General features: G+C 44.1%; 2 protein-coding genes across 6 annotated transcripts in view; both read left to right on the top strand.

Moving 5' to 3' along the window:
• The window catches only part of atg16l1 (ATG16 autophagy related 16-like 1), an 18,843-nt gene extending 6,207 nt beyond the window's left edge, over positions 1 to 12,636 (top strand). Inside the window, exons 6-20 of one of the 4 annotated variants that reach the window (XM_079271340.1) lie at positions 288 to 357; positions 954 to 1,135; positions 1,240 to 1,305; positions 1,385 to 1,471; positions 4,912 to 4,971; positions 6,339 to 6,444; positions 6,931 to 7,036; positions 7,512 to 7,582; positions 8,101 to 8,172; positions 8,564 to 8,684; positions 8,796 to 8,901; positions 9,301 to 9,450; positions 10,161 to 10,208; positions 11,480 to 11,581; positions 11,681 to 12,636. In XM_079271340.1, the coding sequence (XP_079127466.1) occupies positions 288 to 357; positions 954 to 1,135; positions 1,240 to 1,305; positions 1,385 to 1,471; positions 4,912 to 4,971; positions 6,339 to 6,444; positions 6,931 to 7,036; positions 7,512 to 7,582; positions 8,101 to 8,172; positions 8,564 to 8,684; positions 8,796 to 8,901; positions 9,301 to 9,450; positions 10,161 to 10,208; positions 11,480 to 11,581; positions 11,681 to 11,774 (1,441 nt within the window). In that variant the 3' untranslated portion in view covers positions 11,775 to 12,636. The remainder of the gene's footprint in view (positions 1 to 287; positions 358 to 953; positions 1,136 to 1,239; positions 1,306 to 1,384; positions 1,472 to 4,911; positions 4,972 to 6,338; positions 6,445 to 6,930; positions 7,037 to 7,511; positions 7,583 to 8,100; positions 8,173 to 8,563; positions 8,685 to 8,795; positions 8,902 to 9,300; positions 9,451 to 10,160; positions 10,209 to 11,479; positions 11,582 to 11,680) is intronic. The other 3 variants (XM_079271337.1, XM_079271339.1, XM_079271338.1) reach the window with 3 other exon arrangements.
• Positions 12,637 to 15,041: 2,405 nt separating this feature from the next.
• dgkd (diacylglycerol kinase delta) overlaps positions 15,042 to 17,245 on the top strand; it is a 33,678-nt gene continuing 31,474 nt past the window's right edge. For both annotated transcript variants that reach the window (XM_079271831.1, XM_079271830.1), the window contains exon 1: positions 15,042 to 15,158. In XM_079271831.1, coding sequence (XP_079127957.1) covers positions 15,045 to 15,158 — 114 coding nt within the window. In that variant the 5' untranslated portion in view covers positions 15,042 to 15,044. The remainder of the gene's footprint in view (positions 15,159 to 17,245) is intronic.

Here is a 17,245-nt window from a genome sequence, read left to right as displayed (position 1 = left end):
CTTGAACCCGGACTGGTGGGGGTTTTTGCATCACCTTCATCACCCTCTATCAGGATGAAGTGTGATATAGGAGTACAGAATCATGAACATAATAGTTAAAACTCATTCAATGTGACAAATGATTTATATAATAGTACGATCAATAATGATGGAAACATTATGACTACTAATAATAACAGCAGAAGTGGATAAAGTAGACTGACAATGATAACAAAAGAAGTAATGGCCTGAGCCGCCCCCAGCTGTGGACCTGAGCTCCCATCATGTGTCTCCTTTTGTGTTTGCAGGATGTTAGAGTACCAGCAGCAGATAATCACCCTAGAGGGAGACTGTCGGGAGCTGAGGAGCTGCCTTCAGGTAAACCCTCACCTGGACCTGACGGACTCAGGTGTTCCTCTCATAACAAGGTTCCTAACGGGACCTACCGTAGTCATGATGAGCTACTTCAATGCTTCCTTAATGCTCAGTGCCTTACTTAAGATTTCAACAGTTGAGTGTTTGGAGACGAAGGTCAGTGATGAGCAGTAAAAGGTCTGATTACCCACAATCCTCTCCTGCTGCCCTCTAGCTCCCAGCAGCCCCTGCTCTGTTCTCCCATCATGCTCTAGTGGTGCATGGTGGTCCCAGGAGCTGCTGACAGACAGACAGGATGTGACATCACAGTGTGAGTCGGTACAGAGACCCTGCAGGCTCGGTGTGATGATATCATCCAACAGAACCGATCAGTGAGGAGCGTGAGGCTCAGGAGGAGGAGGGAGATGATCTCCAGTTTTCAACCTGAGACCTTTTTTATATGTAAATGTTTATTTGAAGTAAAGATGATCTTTTGTCTCCATGTGTTCTATCTGGAGCAGATCTGATTCCTTTCGATTGGGTTGAGAGCTTTGTGGTTGTGATCGTGATCATTAACATCTTTCAGGGTTTTTTTTTGATGACTTCCTGTGATCCTGCAGGACCTGGAGAGGGCAAACCAGACCCTGAAGGATGAGTACGACGCCCTGCAGATCACCTTCTCTGCTCTGGAGGAGAAGCTGAGGAAGACCACAGACGACAACCAGGAGCTTGTGTCTCGTTGGATGGCTGAGAAAGCTCAGGAGGCCAACAAGCTGAACGCAGAGAACGAGAAGGACACCAGGTGAGATACCTGGAGGAGGGTGTGGGGGCTGGTTGGTCCTCTGGTTGGTCCTCTGGTTGGTCCTCTGGTTGGTCCTCTGGTTGATCCTCTGATCGGTGTTTCAGACGCAGACAGGCCAAACTGCAGAAGGAACTGGCCGACGCAGCCAAAGAGCCTCTTCCCATCGAGCCGTCAGTACTCTGAACTTTCATGTAGTTTGACAGAAATAAAGCTAAGTCATGTCTTCGCTGACTCTGGGTTCATCCTCAGGGACGACGACATCGAGGTTCTGGCAGAGGACGGAGGGAAGGGGGCTGGAGAGACCTCACCGAAGAGACCGCTCAGCAGAACTCCCAGGTGAGACCAGTATAAATTAACAGGCTAGACTGTGAGACACACAAACGATTACTACCGGTCGTCATACAACTTTTACTGCTGAGTTTTAAAGTAAGTATTTTATTAAAGCCTCCAAAAGTCCTCCAGACTCTGGTGCAGCAGCATCAGAGTCCTTTTATTTTTCCACTCATACAAGCAGAGGCCATGAGAAAGATATAATCTGTAGTTTTCACACAACTGTTTTTCTGGATAGACTGAAGGTGTGCAACAATCTAAAGCTTGTTTTTATTATTGAACTACCTCCAGTCTTTGCAAACTCCGGCCTTCTCATACAACTTTACTATCTGTTAGAGCAGTAGGTTCATGTTTAGAGTTGGAGTGAGGATGAAGCTAGACCAACTTAGGAAGTAGGGACGGGTATCGGGAGGATTTTATCGATACTACGCTTCCCAACCTTACTTGTGGTGACTGATCTAACATAACACTATTGCAGCAGTATGGAACACAACAGTTTTTAGTCCGTAAACACGCACAAGAACACGTTATAACAATACAGTAAACTTAGAACAAAACAAACCAGGTAATAAACACACTGACTTATCTCTGCCCAGACACAACCCTCTTACTCTGAGATGACTTCGTAGCGGTCGATGTGGGTTTTCGAGTTTCTTGGTTAAACTCGGGGTCTGGAGCTTCAAGCTGCGCAGCGATAAAACCTCAGTATTGCAGCGGGGTTCCTCGGAAGTTAAGGGATTCTCGTCCTAACAACTGGCAAATGTCGACTTAATTGGAGGGAGAGTTTTGACCTCTTCCTCTGAAGACGTTAGGTCTGCCTTCTGCAGGTTAAAGTTGGCAGAGTTGCGGGGCCACTTCTCCTTTGGGATCCAAAACAGTCTATTGTTCGTCCAGCGAATATTGACTATTCCTAGGTTTTCTTAAAAGCCACAACGTTGTGCGCACCTCCTATCATGCAACTCGAATGGCGTGGGATGGCAGCGCGTAGGAGGTGACGCTGTTTTTTTGTAGATGCTGTGACATCAGGCCGTAGCACAGGAAATCCTCTGTGGTGCCTATGGCCCTCGTCCAATGACAGCTCAGTGTTGAGTTTGGATAAAAAGTCACACTTAGGTGAGACTTAACATATCACGGAGCTTGATGTGATCTTAACTCGAAATGAATGAGAAACACTGTCATGCTAGCTCTTAGTCTAGAGCAGCGATTCCCAAACTGTTTAGGCCGCGCACCCCCTTCTACATCCCGACCGGGTTCACGCACCCCCAATCCTCCCCCCCCCCCCCCCCCCCCCCCCCCCCTCCTCACGTCCAACTGTTTTGCTTCTCTCTCTGCAATCATACATTCCACCATCTCTTTAACATTGTTGTCCCTCTCCACCACCGCCTCTCCTTCTCCCTGTTACGCGGTCAGAATATACACAACACGCCACCTGTGTCCAGCAGAAACGCGCTCATCCAGGCCGAGCAATGACGAACATTACGCGGCTACAATACCTCCACAAAGGCCCGCGTGTAAAATCCGGGAGTAACCGTGACTCTCTTACGGGTTAGGTTTGGGTGGGGACGTGGCTTCCTAGTGGAAGTTATGGTTAGGGTTAGATGGATACAAATAAATAAAATATACCTCCATAACACCCCGCCACTCTCGGCTCATACCTCCCCGGCAACGAGGCACATCACCCGGTCACAATACCTCCAGAATGTCCCCGGGTGAAATCCGGGACTTGGTTTTATGGTTCCGAGTGGCGGGCGCTCACCCGTTGGCGCCGGACACGAGGTCTCCAGCCGCCCTCGCCGCGAGGCACCCCATTGTCTGGTCTGTCAGCCCTCGGAACAGGGGGCAACAACTCGTGGGTGGCGGGGTAGAGGCGAGGCAGATCACAGAACAACAATAAAGACTAGAGTATGGCAAAGATATGTTGATGAGAAACATATTTGTAATACGTCAAACACAAACGTAATCGGGGAGAAAATACGTTTATGGTCAAACGTAATTGAGAATGCATTTTAGTTTTGGGGAACGTCATTTTTAGGAGACAGGACTGCACCATGATACCACCATTACATTTTTCCTCTCGCGCACCCCCTAGAGGCAGCTCCCCTCGAGGTGCGCGCACCACACTTTGGGAATCCCTGGTCTAGATAATGAGAAACACTCTGTCATGCTAGCTCAGTCTAGATAATGAGAAACACTCTGTCATGCTAGCTCAGTCTAGATAATGAGAAACACTGTCATGCTAGCTCAGAGTCAAGACAATGAGAAACACTGTCATGCTAGCTCAGTCTAGATAATGAGAAACACTCTGTCATGCTAGCTCAGTCTAGATAATGAGAAACACTCTGTCATGCTAGCTCAGTCTAGATAATGAGAAACACTCTGTCATGCTAGCTCAGTCTAGATAATGAGAAACACTGTCATGCTAGCTCAGAGTCAAGACAATGAGAAACACTGTCATGCTAGCTCAGTCTAGATAATGAGAAACACTCTGTCATGCTAGCTCAGTCTAGATAATGAGAAACACTCTGTCATGCTAGCTCAGTCTAGATAATGAGAAACACTGTCATGCTAGCTCAGAGTCAAGACAATGAGAAACACTGTCATGCTAGCTCAGTCTAGATAATGAGAAACACTGTCATGCTAGCTCAGTCTAGATAATGAGAAACACTGTCATGCTAGCTCAGTCTAGATAATGAGAAACACTGTCATGCTAGCTCAGTCTAGATAATGAGAAACACTCTGTCATGCTAGCTCAGTCTAGATAATGAGAAACACTGTCATGCTAGCTCAGTCTAGATAATGAGAAACACTGTCATGCTAGCTCAGAGTCAAGATAATGAGAAACACTGTCATGCTAGCTCAGTCTAGATAATGAGAAACACTGTCATGCTAGCTCAGTCTAGATAATGAGAAACACTGTCATGCTAGCTCAGAGTCAAGACAATGAGAAACACTGTCATGCTAGCTCAGTCTAGATAATGAGAAACACTGTCATGCTAGCTCAGAGTCAAGACAATGAGAAACACTGTCATGCTAGCTCAGTCTAGACAATGAGAAACACTGTCATGCTAGCTCAGTCTAGATAATGAGAAACACTGTCATGCTAGCTCAGTCTAGATAATGAGAAACTGTCATGCTAGCTCAGAGTCTAGACAATGAGAAACGCTGTCATGCTAGCTCAGAGTCTAGACAATGAGAAACGCTGTCATGCTAGCTCAGAGTCTAGATAATGAGAAACACTGTCATGCTAGCTCAGAGTCTAGATAATGAGAAACACTGTCATGCTCGCTTAGGGGAGGCTGAATAAGGCTATAAAGTTAGGACACATTGAGCTACATACTGTCTAGGGTTAAGATAATGACTGACTGTCATGGCCGTGTGTCAGATGTTCAGATGGTCAAACACAACGAGACACTTTCTGATATCATTTAGTTTTTATGTTTCTGCAGTAAGAGAACCTCCCAGCCTCCTCCTGGTGGTCTGCTGGACTCCATCTCCAACATATTTGGGTATGTAGTTGTTAGCTCATCAGTCCAGGTCTCTGCAGGTCTGGACTGTCAGTGTTGTGATTGACCACCTGTCTATCTACCTGTCTGTCTGCAGCGTGTCTGAGTGTGTCAAGTCTGGACTCGCTCTCCAGGTGAAGGACTCTGTGTTCACACTGTTAGCTCTTTGATTGACAGCTGGCTGACTCAAACTCATTATTATACTGTTAATATTTATTATTGGGCTCGCTGGCAGCATCTGTTTTGATTATTTATCATCACTAATAATAATAACATCGTACCCACCAAGTTCAACTGAGTTAAGAGTGTCGTGATTGGCTGTTGATCGTTTTGCTGTCAGTGAACACGCGGTGAAGATTGTAGTGACTAGATTAGCAATAACCTCAATGCGAAAGCAATAATCGGTTATAATCTTCAGTTTTCTAAAGTAAAGAATTAAACGGATCTACAGCTGATTAGTTGTTTCTTTGATTGTTAAAAGTTCCCCTAATTCACCTTCAACCTTCTGTATGTGTAGGTGGTTAATCATATTAATGATTATTGATCATGATAGTAATACTTGTTATTATTATTATTATTATTATTCATACATGGCATTTGGCCTGATTATCAGATGTGTATCTGAACAACTTCATCAAACTTTGTTTTTTAATGTCGGTAGTTCCTTTTTTATTTATTTATAAAATTCAACAAAACTACATTGTAATTGTCTTCATGTGAGTTCTGTGTTTTTATCATCAGCTTTATGGTTAATTCACCGTATTAAGATCATCATCATGTTGATAATCACCTAACGAATACATTTAAATAATTATGAATATTAAAATAATAATAATACAATACATTTCCTATTTTAAACAACATCTGAAATGATTCATTATTTGATGAATGGATTCATGGCCCATCTCTAATCACATGATTGATTATTGACTCAAAGGTATCAATCGGCACTGGATCTGTTTACTGTCAGACTAAATGAAGACTAGTGGTGAACAGACCAGCTGGTCTCTACTAGACCTGGTCCTAAGTCAGTCTTTATTAAGGCCAATCTTTAGAACCTAACATTGCCATGGCTACAGCTAACGGTGTGCTTTAAAAGTGTCCTGGTGCAACTCGTGCTCGTGACCTTTGGCTCCACTTTAAGAAATGAAAGAATCGAGTACACTTAATAATTGAATTAAGAGGTAACGCCCGTGTGATTTGTCAGTGAGTTGACTGTCATAGCTCTGGGGGGGATATGAAACTTTCTTAAAACTATCTTTTAAATTGACAAACCTGTTTAATTCAAGACACAACTCGTCTCTCGCTGGCGTTAATACACTGGTTGGACGGCATTGTTAGACTGATTTGTGACTGCTCTTCTTCCTCAGCAGGCGTCGACCTGCCAACTCTTTCAGCTCCTCACCTGAACACCCTGAAGCCCCGTCTGGAGTGTGTGCAGAGGTTCGAGTCCCTTCAACAGCTCTGCACGTGTTTGTAAGTAACCAGGACAGTGACTCATGATTGTTTGACTGAGAGACTACGGTAGTTTAAAATGCTGGGAAATACCACACGACTCGATGTTCATTGATATGTGATGTCTTGTAGTGTTTGCCCAGCTGATCAATGACGTCATAGATGGAGGTGTGTTCAATAGGTGGAACCTCATTGGTCAGTGATGAGCAGTAAAAGGTCTGATTACCCACAATCCTCTCCTGCTCCCAGCATCCCCTGCTCTGTTCTCCCATCATGCTCTAGTGGTGCAGTGGTGGTCCCAAGAGCTGCAGACAGACAGGATGTGACATCACAGTGTGAGTCGGTACAGAGACCCTGCAGGCTCAGTGTGATGATATCATCCAACAGAACCAATCAGCGAGGAGCGTGAGGAGGAGGAGGAGGGAGATGACCAAACCCGAGACCAAAACCAGAAGAGAAACATGTTTTCATTGGTTCATAGTGAAGTGTGTGTCTGTGTGTGTTCAGGAAGCTCACGACGGTGAGGTAAATGCAGTGAGGTTCAGCCCTGGATCTCGTCTCCTAGCAACAGGAGGGATGGACCGCAAGGTCAAGCTGTGGGAGGTCGTCGCAGGTGAGTTCTCTTCAGGTTTCAATGGTTCCCACAGGTAGACCCGTTGGTCACGTGGGTAGACCTCTGTTGGTCCGGCGGGTGGACCTCTGTTGGTCCGGCGGGTTCTCATGTTCACAGTCAGACTGTAACTGAAGGATTTATGAAACAGGAAACTACCAATTTGTTTGTAACTGTTAGTTACTTTTATTACTGAAGTCGTCTGCAGTTCTATGCATATGAGACGTGTGATATTTAAATAATCAGAATCAGAACCGTTTATTGCCAAGCAAGTTTTCACCTGCAAGGAATTTGTCGTGGCGGAACATGAAGTGAAGTGATGAAGTGACTCGGCTCTCGATGAGGTGAACAAATCTCTAAAAAGCTGTTTTCTGAATCATACTCATCACTGTGTTTATTATGTTCATAATTTAGAAACCGATCTCATGTTTAAGCTGACGTGTCTCTTGAATCCTGGCTTTAATCTTCATGCGTTCAGGTCGCTGTGAGCCTAAAGGCGCTCTGACCGGCAGCAACGCCGGAATCACCAGCATCGAGTTCGACAGCGCTGTAAGTGTTTACTGGTTCAGTATTTATCATATTAATGTCTAGAAGACTTTCACATGAAGACAAAATGTTTGCTTTCATTATTTCACACATTTTTGTTTGTGGGCGGGCTTAAGTTACTTCAATATATCAGTCATGTGTGTGTGGATGTCTTATGTTGCCAGAAAAGCTGCAACTAACTATTAGCTCCATTATTAATCTGGATATTTTCATCTTTAAAATAAAAAATGTACAATAAAAAAACATGAGTCAAACTTGTAAAAATACTGAACATAACAAGTATAAAGTACAATTCTTATCTGTGGCAGAAATTACAATGGATGATGGTCCATTTTTTGAAGATATGCATGTTCTATGAACTGTATGTTGTCCAAACTGTCTTATTACAGAACAGTTTCTTTGTTTCCTAATTTCCTTACCTTTCAAAGGACACTAGGTTTATGTGGTTCAGAATGTCATCGTAGGCCTTTTGAAGGGACGTGTTAATATATTTTATGTATATTTTGGTTATGTGTCTTTAGGGCTCTTACCTGCTGGCGGCCTCCAATGACTTTGCCAGTCGTATCTGGACCGTAGACGACTACAGACTGAGAGTGAGTCTTCAGTCCTTAGACTCTAAACCTGTAACATGTCCAGTCTTCTGGTCAGTGATGTTATGTAAAAGGTCTGAATCTCAGATCCCCCTCGTCGGCCATTATGGCTCCCAGCAGCCCCTGCTGTGTGCTCCCATCATGCTCTAGTGGTGCAGTGGTGGTCCCAGGAGCTGCTGACAGACAGGATGTGACATCACAGTGTGAGTCTGTACAGAGACCGTACCGGCTCAGTGTGATGTCATCCAACAGAACCAATCAGTGAGGAGCTGAGGCTGAGGAGGCGGGGCCTGAGTTGTGATCTCACTCTACTACTGAGACCATAAGACTGAGACAGTTTGATTGTTGAAGTTAATTTCATGTTGGAGGTTTGAACATGTTTCTGTCCCTCTAGCACACCTTGACAGGTCATAGTGGGAAGGTGCTGTCGGCTCGCTTCCTATTGGACAACGCTCGCATCGTCTCCGGGAGCTATGACCGAACACTCAAACTCTGGGACCTCCGCAGCAAAGTCTGTACGTGACTGTACAGGTTTCCCATAGCATCCGTAGTCCGGGTCTAGTTGTGATGAGTCGGCACATTGCGTTCAGTCTGTTGAGTCATCACCTGCTGTCTCACCTGTGCAGGTATGAAGACGGTGTTTGCCGGTTCCAGCTGTAACGACATCGTGTGCACGGAGCAGTGCGTCATGAGCGGACACTTTGATAAGAAAGTTAGATTCTGGGACATCAGGTCAGTTCACTAGTTATTATGAATAACAGGAATAAAGCTCAAGTCTTTGGGTTGTGGGAGAGATGTGAGCACCAGGAGGAAAGCCACTCATCAGTAGAAGTGACTGAAGACAGGTGAAGGAGGAGAGGAAGCCGTCACTCGTCCTCTTGAACATCGGTCCTGCTTCTCTTTTTTCATCTCCTTCTCCACGATTTTTCTCTTCATCTTCTCCATTGCTGTCTGTCTGTCCTTCATCTTGTCAAAGAAGTCCTCTTCTTCATTTTGAGACAGTCACATCTGCCTGCTTTGAGTCACTCGGCAGTGATACACTCTGTTACGTTACAAACACTGAAGCGTTGCACTTGTTACTGTGTAGCATTGATTCGTGATTTATTGGCGTTTGTCGTATGTTGTGTTCAGAGCGGAGAGTATAGTTCAGGAGCTGGAGCTGTTTGGCAGAGTGACCTCTCTGGACCTGAACCACGACCGCACAGAGCTGCTCACCTGCTCCAGAGACGACCTGGTGAAGATCATCGACCTGCGCACCAACGCTGTCAGACAGACGTTCAGGTGAGCTCAGCCCATAGGTCAGGTGTGACCCGGGTCAGGTTTAGGACGGGTGTGAAGATGGACTCTGATGTTTAGGGTTTGGGACCGAAACTCGGTGCCAACATGGCACCGGTTCCTATACGTCCGGTATCTACCGGACCCAAACGCAACACAGATTTCGGTGCTTCCTGTCGGTGCCTGAGCCGGTTGAAATACTTTTCTTACACTACTCTGATGACTCGGCCCTTCCCTCCTCACTCAGTGTTATTACAACGAGGAACTTAGCGCTGCCGCTCACAAGCACAGCAACACAGGCACGCAGAAGCTTCTTCTGCTCCTCCTTTGAGGTGTAGTGGCTCATTACCGCCACCAACTGGTAAAATAAAATAAGTCATGAGACGTGTCGTATTTTGCCAGAGAAGGAAAATATGCTCATATTTCTGCAAAATAATTGCTGAAGTTTGAAGCTGCAGTGTGTACAGAGTGCGTGTGTGTTTATTTATATTTATTTAAGTACACTGTAAACTGTTCACATATTGTTCATAGTTAAAAAGTTTGAAGCCAAGTGTTTTGTATTTATTAATATTTATAGTATACTTTAAACAGTTAATATATTGTTCAATTTGAAGAAAAAAGTATCTGTTCAGGCACCGGTATCGGAAAAAACCCAAACGATACCCAACCCCACTGATGTTCTGATCCTGCTTGTGTGTGTGTGTGTGTGTGTGTAGTGCTCAGGGCTTCAAGTGTGGCGCCGATTGGACCAGAGTCACCTTTAGGTGAGTTCAACGCTTCTTCACTGCTTCATTTCCCTAGAATTGAATGTGTGTTAAAAACATTGATCTTTTCATTCATTCCGTGATCACTTTTATTTTGGTGTTTTTTGTATCGCACTTCCTGTGCAGATGTTTCACATTAAAAGCCTCCCGTTAGATCATGCATGTTCAAAGTCCGGCCCGCGGTCAGATTTTATACGGCCCGCACCTTCTGTCTTAAAATGCATTATTTATGGACGGCCAGCACAGTCAAAACGGAATGAATAAATCATACAAATTCAACATGCAATTCCTCTTTTGACCTCATGGTGGCAGCACCACTCTGTAACTGTCTGGCTGTTTGAAATTGGCTCTGACCCTTGAACTGTCGTGGCTACGGCAAGTAAAAAAAGGAAAGTGGATAATGAGGGCCGCCGCTTCCAGGAGAGGTGGAGATCGCAATATTGTTTTCACCGAAAACCGAAACAACCGTGTCTGCCTAATTTGTCATGCGACTGTTGCCTTGTTTAAGGAATATAATGTAAAGAGACACTACGAGACCAAACGTGCTAATGCTACAACAAGCTATCAGAGAGCGTCCGAGCTAGAAAAGTGAAGCAACTCCAAGATAACTTGGCCAAACAGCAGCGGTCCCTTTCACATGAAAACATCAAAGTAAGCTACAAGTGGCCGTGGTGATTTCTAAACATGACAAACCTTTTACGGAAGGCGAGTTTATCAAAGACGGTGTTATGAAAATAGCAGAAAACATAATTGCCCGAGAAGAAGACAACGTTTGCTGATGTTTGCCTGCTCGTAACACTGAAGAGCGATCATCGTTCGCCTGTTTCATGTGTGTTGAATTTAAATGTGAGAGAACTTTTCATCACCCTCACTAAGTCATATTTAAGATCGTCTTGAGGTGAGAACATTGATCGCTTTCTCTGTAATGAGCTTTTAGATGGCTTGTTCTTTGTTATCTGACTTTCAAGATGTGAAAGAAACAGAATAGTTGTTGAGATGTGTTCACACATGAATGCTTACATTTGGTTACATTGCTGTTTGCTGTCATTGAAAATAAAATGATTAAATAACAATGTATGTGTAGGCTACTTGTATTGTTAAAATAATGTCAGCAGGGACTGTTGGCCCTTGGGCATTTTCACATGATCTAATCTGGCCCTCTTTGGAAAGCGTTTGGACAGCCCTGCGTTAGAGGCTGTGTGCTGTCGTTTTAATGTGTGTGAACATGGAGAACACGGAGAACACTGAGCTGCTGCTGTTGTTGTGTTCAGTCCTGACGGCAGCTACGTGGCCGGTGGATCAGCTGACGGAGCTCTGTACATCTGGAACGTCCTGACGGGGAAAGTGGACCGGACACTGGACCGGAACCACAAGTAAGAACCAGACTGACACCAGAACAGGAGATGTGACGGATGTTTTATGTTTGATTGGCAACATTTGTTGACTGAAGAATAACTGGTTGTTTTCTGCAGCTCTGCCATCAACTCTGTGTCCTGGTCGCCTTCAGGAGCGTTCGTGGCCAGCGTGGAGAAAGGAAGCCGGGCCATCCTGTGGTCTGACATGTGATTGGCTGGAGTCCTGATGATGAAGAAGAGCAGGACGTTTGTGTTGAAGATGGAGCTCCTTGTTGTTGAACTCAGACTGAATGAGACGTGTTGAACTCTTTGTGTTGAACGTAAACACAGATTGAATCTAATGTTTACGTTTTATCTTTGGACGCTTTGAGAAGCTTTTAATGTGTTTTAATTCAAACTGCCTCCACAATGTTTAAAACGTCATCAAGCTGGAAGAGTTAATAATAAAGTCTTTATTAACGATTATCGGAGGTGTTTTAACCAGACATTTGAAATGAATACACACGATACCGGCGGGACCGGTCAGTGTCCTGCTAATATTTCTTACGCGTATATTTGTACCTGTCACAACTTTAACTTATACTGCAGAATAAGTTGACTGACTAACTTAACTAACCCATCACTGTACTATGTGAATATCATTTTCATCTCTAAGTTTTAGTTCATTAGTTTCATATATTTTGCTATTAGTTACTAACTTATATTGTTGGTAGTAGTAGACTACAGGTGAGAACATAGAAGACATCCACATCTCCAGAGAACATGAAATAAGGTGATTACTGTGTGTGTGTGTTGCTGATGCCAGCAGACAGACTAATCGGCTCAGCAGAGACTAACTGCTGATGATGTGATGGAACAAATGTGTCAGAATGACAATAACATTAATTATGAATCCTCATTAATCGTGTAAAGACTCAGATTTTGTCATGAAAAGTTATTGAATCTACAAAATGTGAGTATATAGATACTCTACATGTTGTAGATCTACTTTAAAACGTGGGTTTAAACGCGAGGAGACGTACGGGTGCGTGGGTTTAAACGCGAGGAGACGTACGGGTGCGTGGGTTTAAACGCGAGGAGACGTACGGGTGCGTGGGTTTAAACGCGAGGAGACGTACGGGTGCGTGGGTTTAAACGCGAGGAGACGTACGGGTGCGTGGGTTTAAACGCGAGGAGACGTACGGGTACGTGGGTTTAAACGCGAGGAGACGTACGGGTGCGTGGGTTTAAACGCGAGGAGACGTACGGGTGCGTGGGTTTAAACGCGAGGAGACGTACGGGTGCGTGGGTTTAAACGCGAGGAGACGTACGGGTGCGTGGGTTTAAACGCGAGGAGACGTACGGGTACGTGGGTTTAAACGCGAGGAGACGTACGGGTGCGTGGGTTTAAACGCGAGGAGTTTAAAGCCACAAACGGTAATTATTGGTCTTGTCAGAATAACCATCTTTGTCGGTATTTTTCCAGAGAAGTGCTGTGATTTCCTGTTGACAGTGAACGCCTCCTGTACCTGCAGATGTCCCCGTTTGTATCCCATGTAAACTTAAAAAAAAATCTTAGGGTTCTAAGCTCTAAACTCAACGGAAGTCAGCCATTTAGAATTTTGTATGAATTTCTTGTGTTTTTTTGCAATTTCCAGGTGCTCCACTATAACAAACTGCTAGGGAATTAATCCTATCAACTTAGAATTTGGTCAGAACAATCGAAAGACCTTAGCGATTAAAAGTTACTTCAAGCTTTAGGTTTCATCGAACGACATGGACGTGGTGTGATGGCCATTTTACGTGGTTCGCCATCATCCATCAAGCTGTTGTAACTCGACTGTACCTTTTCAGAACTGTCCCAAACTTGACATGGTTGATGACTGTCATGGCTTTAGAACTTCTGCATGCCAATATTAGCTCATAGCACCACCTGCTGGCAACCATGACAGTTAGCAGGATTCTATAATTACAGCGGTCCAAACACTGAACTTATTAAAGATTTGTGGGCACAACACCAGAAAATAAGACTTTTGTGATCTAAATATGTCAGGATCCAGGATCCCTGTCTGACCCGACACCTCCCATGGCCGCACCCTTAATTGTGCACAGCTGAGGACACCGATCACCTCCTGCTGCCTGACACACCAGACTCAGGGCCCAGTAATGAGTCTCCTGTCACTACATAAGCTCTGGTCCTGCAGTCTGGGGTTGTCAGGTCGAATCAGGAAACTTATCAGAATACTCATATTTGATTGGCTGAGCTGCATCACGTATATCTCTAAATCATGTGTGTGTGTGCGTGTGTCTCAGTGTCTCTGTGTGTTTACCAACATCACTAATGAGCTCATATAAACACCTGTGTGCTTGGGTGCATGTTGGTGATTGGAGCACCTGTGTGTTAGAGCTACTTAAGGGAGAGAGTGAACAGTGATTTTCAACAAAACTACCTGTCAAACATATGCCCTTTATACCAAAACCATGAGACTAATCAATAAAATATGGATACCGTGAGAAAGATAAGACTCTGCCAAACGCGGAGATGTGTTTTTTATGTTTGTGGTGTTGAAACTGTGAGCTGCAGCGCAATATACAAAACTGGTACCGTCTGCTTTCTTTGAGAAATGAGTGGTCAGATGTAACATGGAGTCTAATGGAGCAGTTGGTTGGAGTTCATGTCGCTCTGCTGCTCTTTGAGCCAAATGTGTAAATCTGTGGGATTCCACAGTCATTTGTCTACGACAAAGACAAGATTAGCTACTTTTAAATCCATAAATTATGCATGAAGAGTGAAGATTATGAACTCAGTGGCAAAACACAAATGTTTTTTTCACAAGAATCTCAAGCTGCTCTTCACTCTAGCGGTGACATTACGCACTCTAAGCTGCGCAATACACACCCATTATAAAGTCAGAAAAGGGCTGAAAAATCATAAAAGTTAAATTGCTGCAGTTCAAAAAGTGTAAAATATATGAAAAAGCTGAATCATGTGGCGATAGCTCAGGTTTGTTTTCAACATTTGAAAGTTGAAATGGTGTCTGTAGCTGAAAATATGAGGAAGTTGAAGGATTTGAAAGTTGAAGAAGTTTAAGAGGATTTGAACATTTTCTCCATAGACATCCCATTCAAAAAAACGTTCCAAAAAGCTTAATAATTCAAAAAGTTTAAAGGTTAGAAATATGAAAAGTCATAGCAGACATGAGCTGAAAGAGCTGAACATTTTGATGGTTGAACGGTTTCTGTAGCTTTAAATATGAAGGAGCAAAAGAGTTTCAAAAAAAGGGGGACGGAAGAAATAGTTGCTTAACAGCATTCCAACAATTATAGTGGGGCTATCGTGCAATAGTGGGCAACAATGTAAAAAGTGGTAATATATAATGAGTTTTCTTATTTTGACCACGAGAGGTCACTAAGCACCCCCTCATGTCCTCTTGTATGTTCCCGGTCTCCGCCGCTAGGGGGCGCTGTCTCTCCCGGTCCTCCTCGGGGGTCTGATGGCAGCATGGCGGAGGTAGGGGCACCGGACGAGTCGTCGGACAGCGAGCCGGAGCAGGAGCCCGGAACCCCCCAGAAACTCATACGAAAAGTGTCCACGTCCGGCCAGATCCGCAGCAAGGTACAGAGGGGCTAAAGCACCGGACTCATCTCCGGTGTGTCCGTGTTCATTACATAATACATGTTCAGGGTGCACGGTTCTCCTCCTGCAGAGGACCACACACGGAACTCCATAACAAAATGTACCGGTTTAACATTCACAGCCTCAGGGGACGAGTTACGTACAAAGTGTGAGATCAGTTAAGACTTTTTTCCGAATGCACAGAGGTCTATATGTAATTCGGCTTCACTTATATTTATAATAGTTTGTCTTTTATTCCCGGTTTGACACTTTCCCCTCCACCTCCTTCCTCCACTACACAGTGTGTTCAGCGGTGAATCATTTAAATAAACGGACATGTCATTCAACCCGGTGCTGCTTGACGGATTTAAATGATGCCGATTTAAAGCCCGGACGTGACTGAACCTGAAACAGTTTGATCCGAGTTTGTTATCTCATCGCTTATGTTCTAATGAGCTTTGTCACTTTAGAATCTGACGGATTTTAAGTGTAGTTTGGTTTCAGTAAACGTTAGATTAAAACATAAAGGGCTACAAACACTGAAACTAAATAACACGACGTGAGTTATGATGAACAAACAACGGGTTTTAGTAGTTCTGGTTAAAACACAAAGAATGGGCCTCTTTTAACGTTTTAATGAGCATTTCTTTAGCCGTGATGTGTAGCTCCGAGCTAACGGTTTCTCGATAAAGACTCGAGAGTAAACCTGAGTCAGACCTTTGCCCCGAGGCTAAATATATCCGGATACAGTTAATGCATTTAAACACAACACACTGTCCGGGTAACGTGTTTATGTTCACCGGTTAACGGACATACACCGGTTAGTTAGTTGAAGGCAGAGCTAACGAGGCTAACTCCCGATAGGCCCAATGGATAGCCCCGATGTTTCCTGCGGGTCTTGAGGTTCTTGAGAGGTAGGATGCCCCGGGGTGACTGTAGACTACAGACGGGGGAAACCGCTAAAAAAAGCTTTTAATAGTCTGTTGATTCTGTGTGTTAGTGTTGAGAGACATAACGGTCCTCCTTATGTCGGATAGTAACGGTCATTTATACAGTAACTGAAGCACGGATGTCGGTGGTTAGAGAGCCGATTCATGGTAAAGATAACGGTTTATTTAATTATATATGACGTGTTTATTTTTAACGTCTTTATTTACATGTTTATCGGGTTTATTTTTCTTCTTAAACTTCACCGGATTGAATGCTGCCTTCAGGTGCACGTCAAAAGCTCGGAAATACCTGTGACTCACTTAAAGTGGTTTTGCTTGGTGATGAGATGACAATAAACAGTGACAGAGAAGTTTACTGTTTACTGTTTGTTTCCTGTTTACTGTCTGTTTACTGTTTACTATACTTTGAGATGACGTCTATAAACACTGTGTGACTTCTGTAATGACACCTGAAGTTTTATTTGTCACAAGCTGAACATATCTCGACATCGTGCACCACCAGTACTTTACATAAAACACAACAGAGAATAATAGTTGTCATGACGGCAGCCGGTGCAAAACCGAAGAGCTGCATTAGGCACGAGAGCATATCGTTGTTCTACTGCGTGACAGAGTATATTATTTGTGTATTTATTTAACGCTTTGCTGTGTAAAATTAGATTAGATTAGAAAACTTTATTAATCCCCAGTGGGGAAAGTCTTTTGCCACCCAAAGACTCATACAGACAACACAGTCCAGAGTACACAACAACACAGTACACAGCAGACAAAAACACATTACAAAGGATCAATAACACCAGACAATGCCATATAAAACATGATCGACATCAGAAAGATAAAAACCTCTAAAGGTGTGCATTAAAGAATCTGACTGCTGCTGGAACGGAAGAGCTTCTTAGTGGTTCAGTAGAACTCTGAGGCGTCCTGAGTCTCTCTCAATGAGCTTCTTAGTGGTTCAGTAGAACTCTGAGGCGTCCTGAGTCTCTCTAAATGAGCTTCTTAGAGGTTCAGTAGAACTCTGAGGCGTCCTGAGTCTCTCTAAATGAGCTTCTTAGTGGTTCAGTAGAACTCTGAGGCGTCCTGAGTCTCTCTAAATGAGCTTCTTAGTGGTTCAGTAGAACTCTGAGCGTCCTGAGT

The sequence above is a fragment of the Melanostigma gelatinosum genome (genome assembly GCF_949748355.1).
Source record: "Melanostigma gelatinosum genome assembly, chromosome: 7".
Lineage (NCBI taxonomy): Eukaryota > Metazoa > Chordata > Actinopteri > Perciformes > Zoarcidae > Melanostigma > Melanostigma gelatinosum.
Note: the sequence above shows the minus strand (reverse complement) of the source record. Positions and strands in the feature narration are given on the sequence as shown.